This window comes from Rhinopithecus roxellana, chromosome 7 (assembly GCF_007565055.1).
Source record: "Rhinopithecus roxellana isolate Shanxi Qingling chromosome 7, ASM756505v1, whole genome shotgun sequence".
NCBI classification, from domain to species: Eukaryota; Metazoa; Chordata; class Mammalia; order Primates; family Cercopithecidae; genus Rhinopithecus; species Rhinopithecus roxellana.
The window spans coordinates 84,612,726-84,628,461 of NC_044555.1; the positions used below are offsets into that span (position 1 = coordinate 84,612,726).

The 15,736-nt window shown below is 41.3% G+C and overlaps 1 protein-coding gene across 1 annotated transcript in view; it reads left to right on the forward strand.

Moving 5' to 3' along the window:
• The window catches only part of PPEF1 (protein phosphatase with EF-hand domain 1), a 142,638-nt gene that overhangs the window by 98,026 nt on the left and 28,876 nt on the right, over nucleotides 1–15,736 (forward strand). Inside the window, exons 12-13 of the mRNA XM_030934051.1 lie at nucleotides 1,174–1,323; nucleotides 6,420–6,572. Coding sequence (XP_030789911.1) covers nucleotides 1,174–1,323; nucleotides 6,420–6,572 — 303 coding nt within the window. The remainder of the gene's footprint in view (nucleotides 1–1,173; nucleotides 1,324–6,419; nucleotides 6,573–15,736) is intronic.

Genomic DNA, 15,736 nt, shown 5'->3' on the forward strand with positions numbered 1-15,736 from the left:
GGGGAAGCACCAGAGTTGGTCAGAAGGCAGAGGAAGGCTGGGTACGGTGGCTCACACCTGTAATCCCAGCACTTTGGGAGGCTGAGGCAGGCAGATCACAAGGTCAGGAGATCAAGACCAGCCTGACCAATGTGGTGAAACCCTCTCTCTACTAAAAATATAGAAATTAGCTGGGCGTGGTGGCATGTTCCTGTAATCCCAGCTACTTGGGAGACTGAGGTAGGAGAATAGCTTGAACCCGGGAGGCATAGGTTGCAGTGAGCTGAGATTGCGCCACTGCACTCCAGCCTGGGCAACAGAGTGACACTCCATCTCAAAAAAAAAAAAAAAAAGAAGGCAGAGGGAGCGAGAGCTTTGATTGTGTTTTTTGTAGGAGGTTGAGAGCTTTGATTGTGGCTTTTGTAGGAGGGAGGGCGGAGGGAAGCATCTGAGTGTAATCTGGTTTAGGACTGACCAGTTTGAGTAATTTCAGCCTGCTCTGGGCCACAGAGGTTGTCCCTAGTTGTCTGGTACCTGGCCCCAGGATGAGGAGTGTGAGAGCTCCATAAAGAAGGTAGCTGGGGTGTGGGCTCTCCATTGCTTGGTTTGCTTATGAAGGGCGAGTCATTGACTATCTAGGAATTAGCTAGCCCTGGGAGGGACAGTCTCTCCTTCAGAGTCAGCAAGGCCCCAAGATGTCATAGTATCAAAAATACAGAATAAAGGGCCGGGCACAGTGGCTCACACCTATAATCCCATCACTTTGGGAGGCTGAGGTGGGCGGATCACCTGAGGTCAGGAGTTCGAGACCAGCCTGGCCAACATGGAGAAACCCCGTCTCTACTGAAAATACAAACATTAGCTGGGCGTGGTGGCACACGCCTTTAGTCCCAGCTACTTGGGAGGCTGAGGCAGGAGAATCGCTTGAACCTGGGAGGCAGAAGTTGCAGTGAGCCAAGGTGGTGCCACTGCACTCCAATGTGCAACAGAGCGAGACTCCATCTCAAAAAAAAAAAAAACACACACACACACATAGAATAAAAAGACATGATAAATACATGCTAACTGGTTAGTGACTCCTTGCTGACTTCCTTTGAGTGGCCTGAAAACCATTACTTTTTGTCCATACGTGGGGACTATTCAATAAACTGAACCTATCGGAAAAACAAAACTTACTCAAGCTCTTACTTACAGCTACATGGAAAAAAAATCTTACAAATCTTGGAAGAACTCTATGCCTGGCTCCCAATCGGTACAATTGTTGACAATGAAATCCTGGTCATCCATGGTGGGATATCAGAGACCACAGACTTGAATTTACTCCACCGTGTAGAGAGGAACAAAGTAAGAAGTAATGTTGGCATGAATCTTCTCTCAGGGATTTAGAAGGGAATACGTACCTCTTCATTTATTATTTTGAATTGATTTGTGTTTTAGTGGTTGTAACTCTAAAAAGATTATAGATTTTATTAGAGTATATAAAAGTATACATTTTAAGAAAAATCTATGACTGCATGATAAAGAACTAAGTGGGTAACTTCTATATATGGAAAAAAAATTTAAATTCATGTTGAGGGTGGAAAAATGAGGAAATGTTGGCATTTTATGTAGTTTCTAAAAGTGAAAAATCCTGATTTTTAAAATTAAAATCTCAATTAATTCATTCATTTATATTGTGGTAAAATATACATAACATAAAACTTGCCACTGTAACCATTTTTAAGTGTATAGTTCAGAGGTATTAAGTATATTCGCATTGTTGTGCAACCATCACCATCACTACCATCTATTTACAGAATTTTCCATCATCCCAGACTGAAACTCTGGACCCGTTAAACACTAACTACCCAGTCTCCCCTCTCCCAGCCTCTGGCAACCACCATTCTACCTTCTGTCTACGAATTTCACTACTCTAGGTACCTTATATAAGTGAAATCACTTATATAAGTGGAATTTATTTCTGAATTGATATGATTTCCCACATAATACACATCAAATAACTTAGGATAATTTTTTTGGAAATATCTTTTGAAATGTTTAAATAATCATGCTAACTACAAGCAGAGCAGGAACTAGTATGGAACCTCTGAGACAAGTGGCAATGTGGTGCCTGTGAAGATCTCATGCCTCGTGAAGGGTTCCTTGGACGGGTCTTACAGGGTCACTGGAGTTGTCTTCCTCCTCTACCTGGGCCAAGAGGAAGCCCGCAGGCTAAGAGGTGTAGGGGGCGCCACATGGGTTGAGGACCAGTAATAGCAGTAGAGCCAGATGATGCTCTATGGTCCTAGTGGGAAACCTGAACTTTTACCCCTCAGGACTGATCATCAACTTCCAACCAACCCTGGGTGGGGGGTGTCTAGAGCTGGAATTTAATCTGATAGAGACAGAAATGTGACCCCAGTGGCACCTTGACTTTTTGGATCCTTTATACCTTTATACACATGTGAATGAGAATGTTGTTGCTAGCATCCTCCCGTCTTTTTAATTAAAGTTTAATAAGTCTGACCTCCAGACCAGATGAGATCCCCTTTTATATACTGTCAAGCCCCTTGTACATATCTTTCATCACAGTTACCAAATTTAAGTAAGAAATTGTGGTACTGTTTGTTTATTATCTTCCTCTGTTTTTCTAGTCCATTGATAAAACCCCAGCACCTGGGATGTAGTAAGTATTTAATATTCATTAACTATCTCCTGAGAGATTTAAGATCAAAGCAGGGCAAACCTAAAACAAAACTGAGGCCGGGCGCGGTGGCTCACGCCTGTAATCCCAGCACTTTAGGAGGCCGAGGCAGGCAGATCACGAGGTCAGGAGATCGAGACCATCCTGGCTAACATGGTGAAACCCCGTCTCTACTAAAAATACAAAAAATTAGCCGGGCGTGGTGGTGGGCACCTGTAGTCCCAGCTACTCGGGAGGCTGAGGCAGGAGAATGGCATGAACCCAGGAGGCGGAGCTTGCAGTGAGCTGAGATCGCGCCACTGCACTCCAGCCTGGGCGACAGAGCGAGACTCCGTCTCAAAAAAAAAAAACTGAATAGAAAGTTTTTTACAGCCCTCTCCTGATTCTGTGGTGATTTTACATACCACCCTTTCCCACCTCACCAACTGATGATGGTGCGTCTTGGCTTACATCTCTTGTCCTGTTGTAATTATTAATAGCACCTCCTTTTACTCTTAAAAAAAGAAAAATCCCAGTTGCAGCCAGGCATGGTAGCTCACCCCTGTAATTCCAGCACTTTGGGAGGTTGAGGTGGGCAGATTGCTTGAGACCAGGAGTTTGAGACCAGTCTGGTCAACATAGCAAGACCTCAGCTCTACAAAAAAGAAAAAAATTAGCCAGGAGTGGTGGTGCACACCTGTGGTCCCAGCTACTTGGGAGGCTGAAGCATGGGGACTGCTTGAACCCAGGAGTTTGAGATTGCAGTGAGCTATGATTGCACCACTGCACTCCAGCCTGCATGACAGAGAGACCTTGTCTCAAAACAAACAAACAAACAAAAAAATGCAACAAAACCCAGTTGCAATAAAATTTAAGCCCACTCTAAGTTTAAGGTACCTTTCCCATCATATCAGCGAGTAGTCAAGCCAATAAGACATTTTGATCAAGATATAATAGTCAGTATTAACATAATGAGTGGATTAGATTCTAGCCAAGAGCACAAGGGAACATGATGTCTTTGTCAGTCAAATACTGGCAAACACAGGGCATGAATGCCACACTCTATCGCCACCTGCCCTATGACTACAGTGCTAATCAGTCATGGCAGCCTCTTCCAATTGATCAGATTGAAAACTTTTGCTTTCCTGAGGTTAGCCTGAGCAGCCAGCTCTATCAAGGGCTTTTTGAGATATCGAGAAGATGCCTCTGGGATGTCCCTCACTAGCTCTGTGGAGATCCCAAGTTGAGAGCCACCTTAACATAGTAAAGACTGTGAGGCTCTAACATTACACAGAACTAGGTTAACATCCTGCCTCTGCCACTTCCTGGGTGACTGGGCAACATACTGAAGTTTTTAATCCTTGGTTTCCACACTTATAAACTGAAGATAAAAATACCTACCATATCGGATTGTTGGGATGATTAAATGTAATTACCTATATGAAGAAAATGGTGGCCAGGTTTGGTGGCTCACACCTGTAATCCTAGCACTTGGGGAGGCTGAGGCGCGCGGATCACTTGAGGGTAGGAATTCAAGACCAGCCTGGCCAGAAAGGTGAAACCCTGTCTTTACTAAAATACAAAAAATAGCTGGGCATGGTGGTGCACACCTGTAATCCCAGCTACTTGGGAGGCTGAGGCCGGAGGATCACTTGAACCCAGGAGGCTGACGCTGCAGTGAGCCAAGATCAAGCCACTGCACTCCAGCCTGGGCGACAGTAAAACACTATTTCAGAAAAAAAGAAAGAAAGAAAGAAAGAAAAAAGAAAAGGGAAGGGAAGGGAAGGGAAGAAAATGGCATATACCACTAAACATATAGCTCTCTCCTCCAGTTCTCTCTTCTTTTTTCCTGATATTTGATTCTGAGGTTTGTGTTTCAGTCACCAATACAGATCCTGGGGAGGAGTTTGTGGGCCAGCAATTTTCTCAAGATACCTAAAGTTTCACTTCCTTCAGGGATCACTGTTCTACCTGCTCATAAGACTGGCTTTAAAGATAGAAATTCAACTTGTATATTGTTTGTGTCTTCTACCCTTCCTTGAGTGAGGTTGAACTGGTAACACATACTTGTTGTATTAAATATCGTTGAACTGTAGTGAAAATGATAAGTTCAACCATTTGGAACTCTATCAGATGAGACATAAAAGTAGATTTTTCCAGTCCAATTTTATAACCCCCACTTTCCCATCCCGTAGGACCCTCCAACCCTCTGTGGCAGGAGGGACTGTACTTCCTGATTTACACCTGTGGTCATCATGGTATCAGTGTTAACAGGGGAGGGGAAGGGTTGGGGGAATTTGATGACAACCTCTATTCTAGGTTCATTTAAGGTATTTTGTAAGGTGGGCAGGTTGAGGGGGGTCAATGCAGAGGGACTAAAGAATGAAGGAAGATTCTATAAAACTAAGATTCTGGTTTAGTATTTGTCAAACTCCCCAGCAAGGCATTTGGGGAAAGATGGCTACTAGGACTCCCCAGGGAAAATGGTGGTGTAGTGCCTTAGGGAGAGCTGGGGCAAAGCATCCCGATCCCAAGTGGCCTCGAAAACTTCAAAGCCACACATACTTAAGAGACCATGTGGCCTCGCTCAGTGAGCTCATCAGAAATGAGTTGTGTACAGCTGGGCACGGTGGCTCATGCCTATAGTCCTAGCACATTGTGAGGCCGAAGTGAGAGGATCACTTGAGACCAGAAGTTCAAGACCAGACCAGCCTGGATAACATAGCAAGACCCCATCTCTACAAAAAAAAAAAAAAAAAAAAGTGAGTTATGTGGACCCAAGTCCAGAGGGTCCTCCCAGAATATTCTGCTCTGCCCGTAATGGGGACATTTGCTGGCAGGAGACAGGGCAGGTAGGCTGTGAACTAGCTAGCAATAGCTGAGCTTGAATTTCTACCTAGCTCAATGAGACAGGACCTCAGAATAAGATTCAATTTCATTTTTGAAAAATAAAGGTAAGATTTCCTACACACTCTAGTTTGTAAAAGAAACTAAGTACCTACCACAGAGAATTTGTCTATCACTGAACTATGGCCACTAGTATAACAGAAGTATTGTTTAACATTGTTTTGTTTAAAGAGATGGTGCTACAAAGAAACAAGTATAAAATCACAGTCTCCGCTTGTGTAAGGGAACAAGAGGGATTCTAGTAATTGATGCCCTATCAGAAAGACATTTTGTTTTCCAAAGAAACACAGCAGTTTTGTTGCCAGGGTTGGAGAACATCGTCAATGGCTGGCAGAGTCAGGCTGACAACCACAATACATTTAGGTTGAAGGGCTTCTGAAGTTTTCAACCTATGTCTCCTTTAAGAACTTTCTTGGACACAGATGTATCTTTTCTCATTTCTTCTGGAAAGCATAACAAAATGCACAGCAGCCACCCTCTTAAAAGGTGTTTCTGAACTCCTGAAAATCCTATGGCTAGATAAAGGCTCAATAGGAGACTCGTTGCCCCTACCTTAGCATCTTCCATTTTCTGTGTAGATGCCACAGAATGTGTTTAACACCTACAGAGAAACTCCAATGAAACACAGAAACTCTTTCTTTATAGGGCAATGTCTGTCATTGAAAAATGTACCAACAGACTGTAACAGACCCACTTTACAGATATCAGTGGATAAGTGAGATGTAGGAGGTGGGTGAGATGTAAAAAGTGACCGTGTGTTTTTCACTGGGTTGTGGCACCACGATATAGAAAGAATCCCAACTGGGACTGAAGTGTCTGTATGCAATGAAATAAGCAGAGGGGTGGACTAAAGCATGAATTTGTTTTATAGATGAAATCTGTGCTGATACCACCAATGGAAACAAACAGAGACTATGACACTGACTCGAAGCACAATAACGTAGGTGTGACTTTTAATGCACATGGAAGAATCAAAACAAATGGATCTCCCATTGAACACTTACCAAAGCATGAATGGGAGCAGGTAGGTAATCAGGGTGTTCACTGCAGTGGCAACAATGACACCAGCATACATGCTATCCCTTACAATATATAGATAAAGAGTGACTTTACCTTCACAAGCAGACCACGTGATTCTCTTGGAATTCATCACTATATTTTAAACAGCTTTATTGAGATATAATTCACATACCATGTAACTCACCCATTTAAATTGTATAATTCAGTGGTTTTTAGTATATTCACAGTGTTGTACAACTAGCATCACAATCTAATTTTAGAACGTTTTCATCATCTGAAAAAGAAACTGCATACCTATTAGCATCACTCCCCACTCCCTTCTGTAGCCACCCTGTGCCACCTAACAGCCTTAAGCAACCTCAGTCAGCTATCTGTCTTTACAGATTTGCCTATTCTGAACGTGTTGTAGAAATGGACACATAAGTGATGTTTTGTGTCTGGCTTCTTTCACTCAGCACAATGTTCTGGAGGCTCATCCATGTTGTAGCATGTATCAGTACTCAACATCTATTTGTTGCTGAATAATATTCCATTATATGGATATACACATTGTATTTATTCATTCATAAGTTGATGGACATTTGGGTTGTTTCCACTTTTTGGCTATTATGAATAATCCTTCTATGAACCATCATATACAAGTTTTTCTGTGCACGTATGTTTTTATTTCTCCTAAGTGTATACCTAGGAGTGGAACTGCTGAGTCATAAGCTAACTCTTAATCAAGTTTAACATTTTAAGAAAGTCCCAAACTGTTTTCCCAAGTGGCTGCACCATTTTACATTTCCACTAGCAATGGATGAAGGTTCCAGTTTCTCCACATCTTCTCTAACACTTGTTATTGTCTATCATTTTGATTATAGCCATCCCAGAGGGCATGAGATGGAATCTCATTATGGTTTTGATTTGCATTTCCCTAATGACTAATGATGTCAAGCATCTTTTCATGTGTTTATTGGATATTTGTAGATCTTCTTTGGAGAAGTGTCTATTCAGATCCTTTGCCTATCTAAAAAATTGAGTTTTTTTTTATTATTGCATTGTAAGAGGTTTTTCAAATATATTCTACATACAAATCCTTTATCAGGGATATTATTTGCAAATACCCTCTCCCGTTCTGTGGGTTGTCTTTTCCCCTTCTTGATGGTGTCCTTTGCAGTACAGCAGTTTTTAATTTTGATGATGCCCAGTCAAAATGATATATTTTTCTCTTTAGTTGCTCGTGTTTTTGATGTTGTATCTAAGCTACTGCCTAACCCAAAGTCATAAAGATCTATTACTTTGTTTTCTTCTAAGAATTTTATACATTTAGCTCTTAAATTTAGGTGTCTGATCCATTTTGAGTTAATTTTTGTGTGTGGTGGGAGTTGAGATTCCAAATTCTTTCCGTTTTATGTGGATATTTAGTTATCCCACCACCATTTCTTTTTTTTTTTTTTTCTTTTTTTTTTGAGACAAAGTCTCGCTCTGTCACCCAAGCTGGAGTGCAGTGGCGCGATCTCGGCTCACTGCAACCTTTGCCTCCCAAGTAGTAGCTTGGATTACAGGCATGCGTTACCACACCCGGCTAATTTTTGTATTTTTAGTAGAGATGAGGTTTCACCATATTGGCCAGGCTGGTCTCGAACTCCTGACCTTAGGTGATCTGCCCACCTTGGCCTCCAAAACTGCTGGGATTATAGGTGTGAGCCACTGTGCCCGGCCACCAGCACCATTTCTTAAAAATACTATACTTTTCTTATTAATTTTTCTTGATACCCTTATCAAAAAATCAGTTGACCATAATAAAAGGATTTATTTCTAGACTCTTAATTATAGTTCACAATTCTATGTTTATGCTTATGTCAATACTGTACAATTTTGATTACTGTAGCTTTGTGGGAAGTTTTAAAATTGGAAAGTGTGAGTTCTCCAACTTTGTTCTTCTTTTTCCAGATTGTTTTGGCTGTTCTGGGTCCCTTAAATTTCCATATGAATTTTAGGATTAGTTTGTCAATATCTACCAAAAAGCAGCTGGGATATTGGTAGGGTTGCCTTGAATCCATAGGTCAATTTGGGTACTATGGCTGTCTTGAGCTGTCTTTCCATTTATTTAGATCTTTAATTTCAACAATGTATACACATATACACGTCTTGCTCTTGTTTTGTTAAATTTATTCCTAGGTGTTTTTGATGCTATTGTAAATAGAATTGTTTGCTTAATTACATTTTGGGTTGTGCATTGCTAGTGTATAGAAATACAACTGACTTTTATATACTGACATTGTGTTGTGAACTTTGATAAACGTATTAGTTCTAATGGTTTTTAGTGGATTTTTTGAGATTTTCCACATACAAGATTATGTTGTCTGTGAATAATTTTACTTCTTCTTTTCCAATCTGTCTGCCTTTTCTTTTCCTTTTTTTCTTTTTGCTTAATTGCCTTGTCTAGAACCTCCAGTACACTGTTGAATAAAAGTGAAGAGAGTAGATATCTTTGTCTTGTTCATGATACTGGGGAAAGCATTCAGTCTTTCATCAAGTATGATATTAGCTGTGTATTTGTTTGTAGTGGCCTTTTATTACATTGAGGAAGTTTCTTTCTATGCTTAGTTTATTGAGTGTTTTTATTGTGAAAGACTGTTGGATTTTGTCAAGTGCTTTTTCTGAATACATTAAAATGATGTGTTCTTTCCCTTTATTCTATTTTTTTTTTTTTTTTTTTTTTTTTTTTTTTTTTTTTTTTTTTTTTGAGGCGGAGTCTCGCTCTGTCGCCCGGACTGGAGTGCAGTGGCCAGATCTCAGCTCACTGCAAGCTCCGCCTCCCGGGTTCATGCCATTCTCCTGCCTCAGCCTCCCGAGTAGCTGAGACTACAGGCGCCCACCACCTCGCCCGGCTAGTTTTTGTATTTTTAGTAGAGACGGGGTTTCACCGTGTTAGCCAGGATGGTCTCGATCTCCTGACCTCGTGATCCGCCCGTCTCGGCCTCCCAAAGTGCTGGGATTACAGGCTTGAGCCACCGCGCCCGGCCCCTTTATTCTATTAATATGGTATGTTAATTGACTTCAGAGATATTAAACCAACCTGACATTCCTGGGATAAATCCCACTTAGTCATGATGTATAATCCACCGTCTATGTTGCTGACTTCCGTTTGGTAGTATTTTTTGAGGATTTTTGCATTTCTCTTCATAAGAGCTATTGGTCTATGGTTTTCTTTTCTTGTGATATCTTTGTCTGGTTTTGGTATAAGTTTGGCCTCATAAGAGGAATTAGAAAGTATTGTCTCCTCTTCTGTGTTTTAGAAGAGTCTGTGAAGGATTGATTTTAATTCTTCAAATGTTTGATAGAATCCATCAGTGAAGCCATCTGGGCCTGGGCTTTTCTTTGTAGGAAGTTTTAAAATTACTAATTTCAATATTTTTCCTTGCTATAGTTGTAGTCAGATTTTTTGTTTCTTCTTGAGTAGTTTGTGTTTTGGTAGTTGTGTCTTTCTTGGAATCTGTTTCATTTCCTGAAACAAATTCATTTCATGAAATTCATTTCATCTACTTTATCTAATTTGTTGACCTAAAGTTGTCTGTAGTACTCCTTTGTAATTCTTTTTTCTCCTGAAAGTTTGGTAGTAATATTTCCTCTTTCATTCCTGATATTAGTAATTTGAGTCTCCTCTGTTTTTTCTTGGTTTCTCAGTCTCACTAAGGTTTGTCAATGTTATTGATCTTTTTGAAGAACCAACTTTTAGTTGTATTGATTTTTCTCTATTGTTGTCTATTATCTATTTCATTTTATTTCTGCACTAATTGTTAACAGTGGAGGGTGTCCAGGTTCTTGGCGTCTTGAACAATGAATTGGACAAAAACACACAAATAAAGCAAGGAGGGAATGAAGGGTTTTATTGAAATGAAAGTACACTCCACAGTGTGGGAGTGGCCTGAGCATAGGGGCTGAAAGGCCCTGTTATAGAATTTTGGGGAGTTTCAATACCCCCTAGAGGATTCCATTGGTTACTTGGAGTACACCCTATGTAAATGAAGAGTTTGAAGTAAAGTTACGAAGTCATTTACAGCATAAACCCTATGGAAAGGATATTTCCTGTCATAGCTGAAATGTGAATTGGCCTTATGTTCCCTGCCTCCAGACCCTATTTTCCTGCCTCATAATCTTTATCATTTCCTTCCTTCTGCTTGTTTTAGTTTAGTTTGCTCTTCTTTTTTTAGTTTCCTTAGAAGGTAATATCATTGATTTGAGATCTTTTTTATTTTTTAATAAAGATACAAATCTTCCTTTAAGTACTGCTTTAGCTCCATCCCTTAAGTTTGCTATGTTATTAAACAATTGCTACTGACTTAAAAAAAATAGTTTTGCTATGTTGTGCTTTTGTTTTCAATAGTATTGTCTAAATATCCTTGTGATTAACTTATCTGTTATTTGGTAGTGTGTTGTTTAATTTCTACATATTTATGAATTCCCCACATTTCTTTCGTTTATTGATTTAAAATTTAATTTGATTGTGGTCAGAGAACACACGCTTTGCCTGATTTAAATTCCTTTAAAACTTTTTTCTTTTTTTGGTAAATCCTTTTAAAATTTGTTGAGGCTTTTTTTGTGGCCTAGCATATGGTTTATCCTGGAGAATGCTCCATGTGCACTTTAGAAGACTATATATTTCACTCTTATTGGGTGGAGTGTTTTATATATGTCTCTTTGAACATATTTATAATAGTTGCTTTGAAATCTTTGTCTGCTAAGTCAACGTCTAGTCCCTTCAAAAGCAGTTTTTATTGCCTGCTTCCCCACTCTGCCCCCTCACCCCCCACCCCCTACCCCTGCCCTGCCCATGTGTGAGTCATACTTTCTTCTTTGCATGTCGTGTAATCTTACATTGTAGTAACCCTAGGTAGTTATTCCCATGCCCCTCTGGGGCTTGTTGTTATTTGCTTTTTTGTTTGTTTGTTGAGTGACTTGTCTGGACTAGTTTAGTGAAGTCTATTCCCCTTCAGTGCGCAGCCTCTGATGTCACTCTTCACAGAGTGCTGCCTTGGGCATGCATACAGTTTCTCCGACCACCCGGGCTACTGTGGTTTTAATTGGGCTCTCTTTGTCTCTTTCCCTGATCTCTCCTTTAAGCTTCGTACCCATCTGCCTCTATTTGAAGCAGTCCCAGCTGTTAGCCTTCACTAATTGCTAGCTGATTGCTCTATTGTTTTTAACAATGCCTGGCCCACAGAGTGCTCTACAGTCTGATCCGATTAAAGTTGGACCCCTTCGCAGGGGCAGGGCTTTAACCATGTTTGAGGCTTACTCAGACCTCCACAAAGGCTCTTTTCTCATCTGTTTCCCCGATTCAGTCTGTTAAATTTCTTCTAGCTGGTGTACTGTTGCTACTAGTATCTCAGCACTACCATCCTCCTCGTAAACGCTTATTCCCAACATCTCCACTGTTTTCAACAGTGCCTTTAGGCATGAACTTCCTTGCACTCTGTGCCAAATAAGGCCAGTCCCCTTAGGCAGCGTGGCAGTGCTCTGTTCTTGACCTGCCTCTCCCCCGGGCCAAACCACTGTGCCATCACACTGCAGCTGGGAGCAGGGACAGTGACCCACTTTTCCTCCAGTGACAGCCCTGTTCCACAAGCAGGGTAGTAGGCAGGGATGATAGCCCCTGGTCTTCTTGGCTTGCCCTTCCTGGCATAGCACCTCTTCCTTATGATTGAGCAAGTGTGGGGGCAGTTGGGGTCTAGCACCTGCAGGCTGCCATGCCTAGGATAGGGCTTCTGCCCAATGAGTGGGGGAAGTGAACCCCAGTCCTCTCTGCTGTGCTTGCCTGGAATCCAACTTCTGTAATGCAGAGCTGGGGGGAATGAGGGATGCTCATTAGCTTGCTGCTTCTGGGCAAAACCATAACCCTCTGCTGGGAGCTTGGGGAAGAAGGAGCCCCATCTTGGATGCGTCCACTCGAAGTAGAGCATCCTTCATGCTGATCAGTGAAGGGAGTTAGAGTAGCTCATGGCTCAAATGCCACACACTCTGTTGGTATCAAAATTTAGTAAGTTTTCTTAAATGTTTCTCCATATGCTGCATGCCATTAGGACAATTTCCAGTGGCTTTGTTTTAAATTTTTTTTAAGTGATTTTCCGCTGGGCATGGTGGCTCACGCCTGTAATCCCAGCACTTTGGGAGGCTGAGGTGGGCAGATTGCTTGAGCCCAGGAGTTGGAGACCAGCCTCGGCAACTTGGCAAAACCCCATCTCTAAAAAGTACAAAAATTAGCCGGGCGTGGTGGTGCATGCCTGTAGTCCCAGCTACTCGGGAGGCTGAAGCAGGAGCATGGCTGCTCGAACCTGGGAGGCGGAGGCTGCAGTGAGCTGAGATCATGCCACTGCACTCCAGCCTGGGCGACAGAGCGGGACCCTGTCTTAAAGAAAAAGATGTTCACAAGTTAAATGGTTGTTTCACTGGGGAGGGGGTCTGCCAAGCCCCTAACACTGCCATTCCTGTCGTTGTCATTTTGAGACCTGTACTTAGTATGCCTATAAACATGGATGTAAAGGCAATAAGCCGTGTACTCATCTTTGTGACAGCGTGCATATCCGGAGCTGCCTGTCTGGAGTCTCTGGCAGCTTCTGGCATGGAGTAAGATCTATAAATATTCCTCTCATTCATTCATCCATTCAACAAGAATGTATTGATCACTCCTGAGTACTCTAGCTCATTTGTCTTGGTGAAATTTGGCGTTTTTCTAAATTTCCAGTCCTACATTTTAACTGCTTTCTTGTCAGTTTTTACCCCATATGGCAGGGATGAGTTCTTAAGAACAACAGCTATGTGTATTATGTCATTAAATCTTTAAAGCAACCTGATGATGTAGATAATATTATTCCTGTTTCCCAAAAGAAGACACTGAAGCTCACATAAGTTGAATAATTTTCTAAATGATGGGTCTAGATTTGATTCCAAATTTGTTGGACTCTACACTTCTCATTTTTAACTGTTAGGCCACACCATGTCTCTCACTGTAGGAGAAGATGTTACAGGACACTGGGTTTTGTTTCTTTGTTTGGGTTTTTTTTTTTTTTTTTTTTTGAGATGGAGTCTCACTCTGTCACCCAGGCTGGAGTGCAGTGGCGCAGTCTCAGCTCCTTGCAACCTCCGCCTCCTGGGTTTAAGCAGTTCTCCTCTCTCAGCCTCCGAAGTAGCTGGGATTACAGGCACGCACCACCATGCCCGGCTACTTTTTCTATCTTTAGTAGAGACTGAGTTTCACCATATTGGTCAGGCTGGTCTCAAACTCCTGACCTCAGGTGATCCACCTGCCTTGGCATCCCAGAGTGCTGGGATTACAGGCGTGAGCCACTGTGCCCGGCCCCAGAACACTGTTTTTCAACTTCTTGGATGGGAATGTTATGACCTCTTAGAAAGGTCTTTTGTAGACTTTTCTTCAGGTTTCCTGTTCTGAAAGAACTGAAATAAAATTATTGGAAATGGACTCATGCTTAATGATAAAAGTGTTCTTCCTGTAGATAGAATCATAACCATAATAAGTAGCTCTCGTTTTCAGATATAAACACACATACATGCATTTGCAATGTCACAAGTACACATAGACACATGCCCACATGATATTGGTTACATCTGTAGCTGGAAAACATAATCAAACAATTACCAGACAGTGTTGAATTTCTTACTTCCCTTCAGTAATTGTTAAAGAAACCTCTATTTCTTGATTTAGGACCATTATACCTTGATTGCTGAAAATGTTGACTAAAATGTGATTTCTGGTGTAAAGTATACCCTAATCAATAAGGAGACAGAGAGGTAGGCAGAAAGAGGGAGAAATGGTATTCTTCATTGGCTGCGAGTCCAAAATATTTAAAAATCAAGTAAGCATGAGAGGCATCTCATAGCAAGTAGGAAAGGATGCCTCCTTAAACCTTGACATCCAAATCCCAAAGACTGAAGGTTAGAACAAGCTCTTCTAGGATTATGGTGAATAAAGAAGATAATGTTAAAGAAATGGGAGCTGCACACAAAGAAAATTGTGGCCTCTGAAAGCCTAGATGAGTTAGAGCCTTAAGAAGTGGGAGGAAGGAGACTGGGGCTCGTTATTCCACAACAGAACCTCCCGCTCCCCAGACAATAGAGATATGGCATCTTGCAGACCCCACACACATGATCGGAGCTGACATTGGGTAAAATGGGCCAGAACCTCATTTCTGATGTTTAATCATTTCAGTTGTGCCCCTAATTTTCTTTCCTCAGTTCCTGGTACATAGTGGATAAACACACACATAAGTTATGCTGTAGCCGAAATTTCCAGATAAAAACAGAGCTCACAATTACTTTATTTCTTAATATCTATGAGCTGTTTTGTATAAAGATCATATACTCTTTATTTTGTCTTGTAGTCATGGAAATTCATAATTCTTGGCAGAGTGCTATAGTTTAAATTTTCCCTTATGTTCACTGAGATGTGGGGATATATTTAATCAGAGTTAAGTCACTGTACAGAGATGAATATGATACTCTTTAAGACAGACTTACAAGGAGACAGAGGCCAAAAAGATTTCAAAAATAATTTAAATTATTTATAGCCTGAATGACTCCCTTCTCTTTATTAATTCATTTAACAGGTATTTATTGAGCACCTACTATGTGTCAGACACTGTTCTAGGCTTCTGGGAAATCTCAATGACTAAATAAAGATCAGTTACCTTGCAGAGCTTACATTTTAGGGGGAGGAGTTAGATGATAAATAATACAATAATAAATAAATGATACGATATCTTAAGTGATAAGTTCTTTTTTTATTATTATTTTTAGACGGAGTCTTGCTCTATCTCCCAGGCTGGAGTGCAGTGGCGCAATCTGGGCTCACTGCAAGCTCTGCCTCCCGGGTTCACACCATTCTCCTCCCAAGTAGCTGGGACTACAGGCGCCTGCCACCACGCCCAGCTAACTTTTTTGTATTTTTAGTAGAGACAGGGTTTCACTGTGTTGGCCAGGATAGTCTCAACCTCATGATCCGCCCGCCTCGGCCTCCCAAAGTGCTGGGATTACAGGCGTGAGCCACTGCGCCCGGCCTTAAGTGATAAGTTCTATGGGAAAAATAAAAACTAGAGCAGAGTTGGGGAGAACAGGAAAACTGGTCTTGGGGACAAAATTGCAATTTTTTTTTTTTTTTTTTTTTGA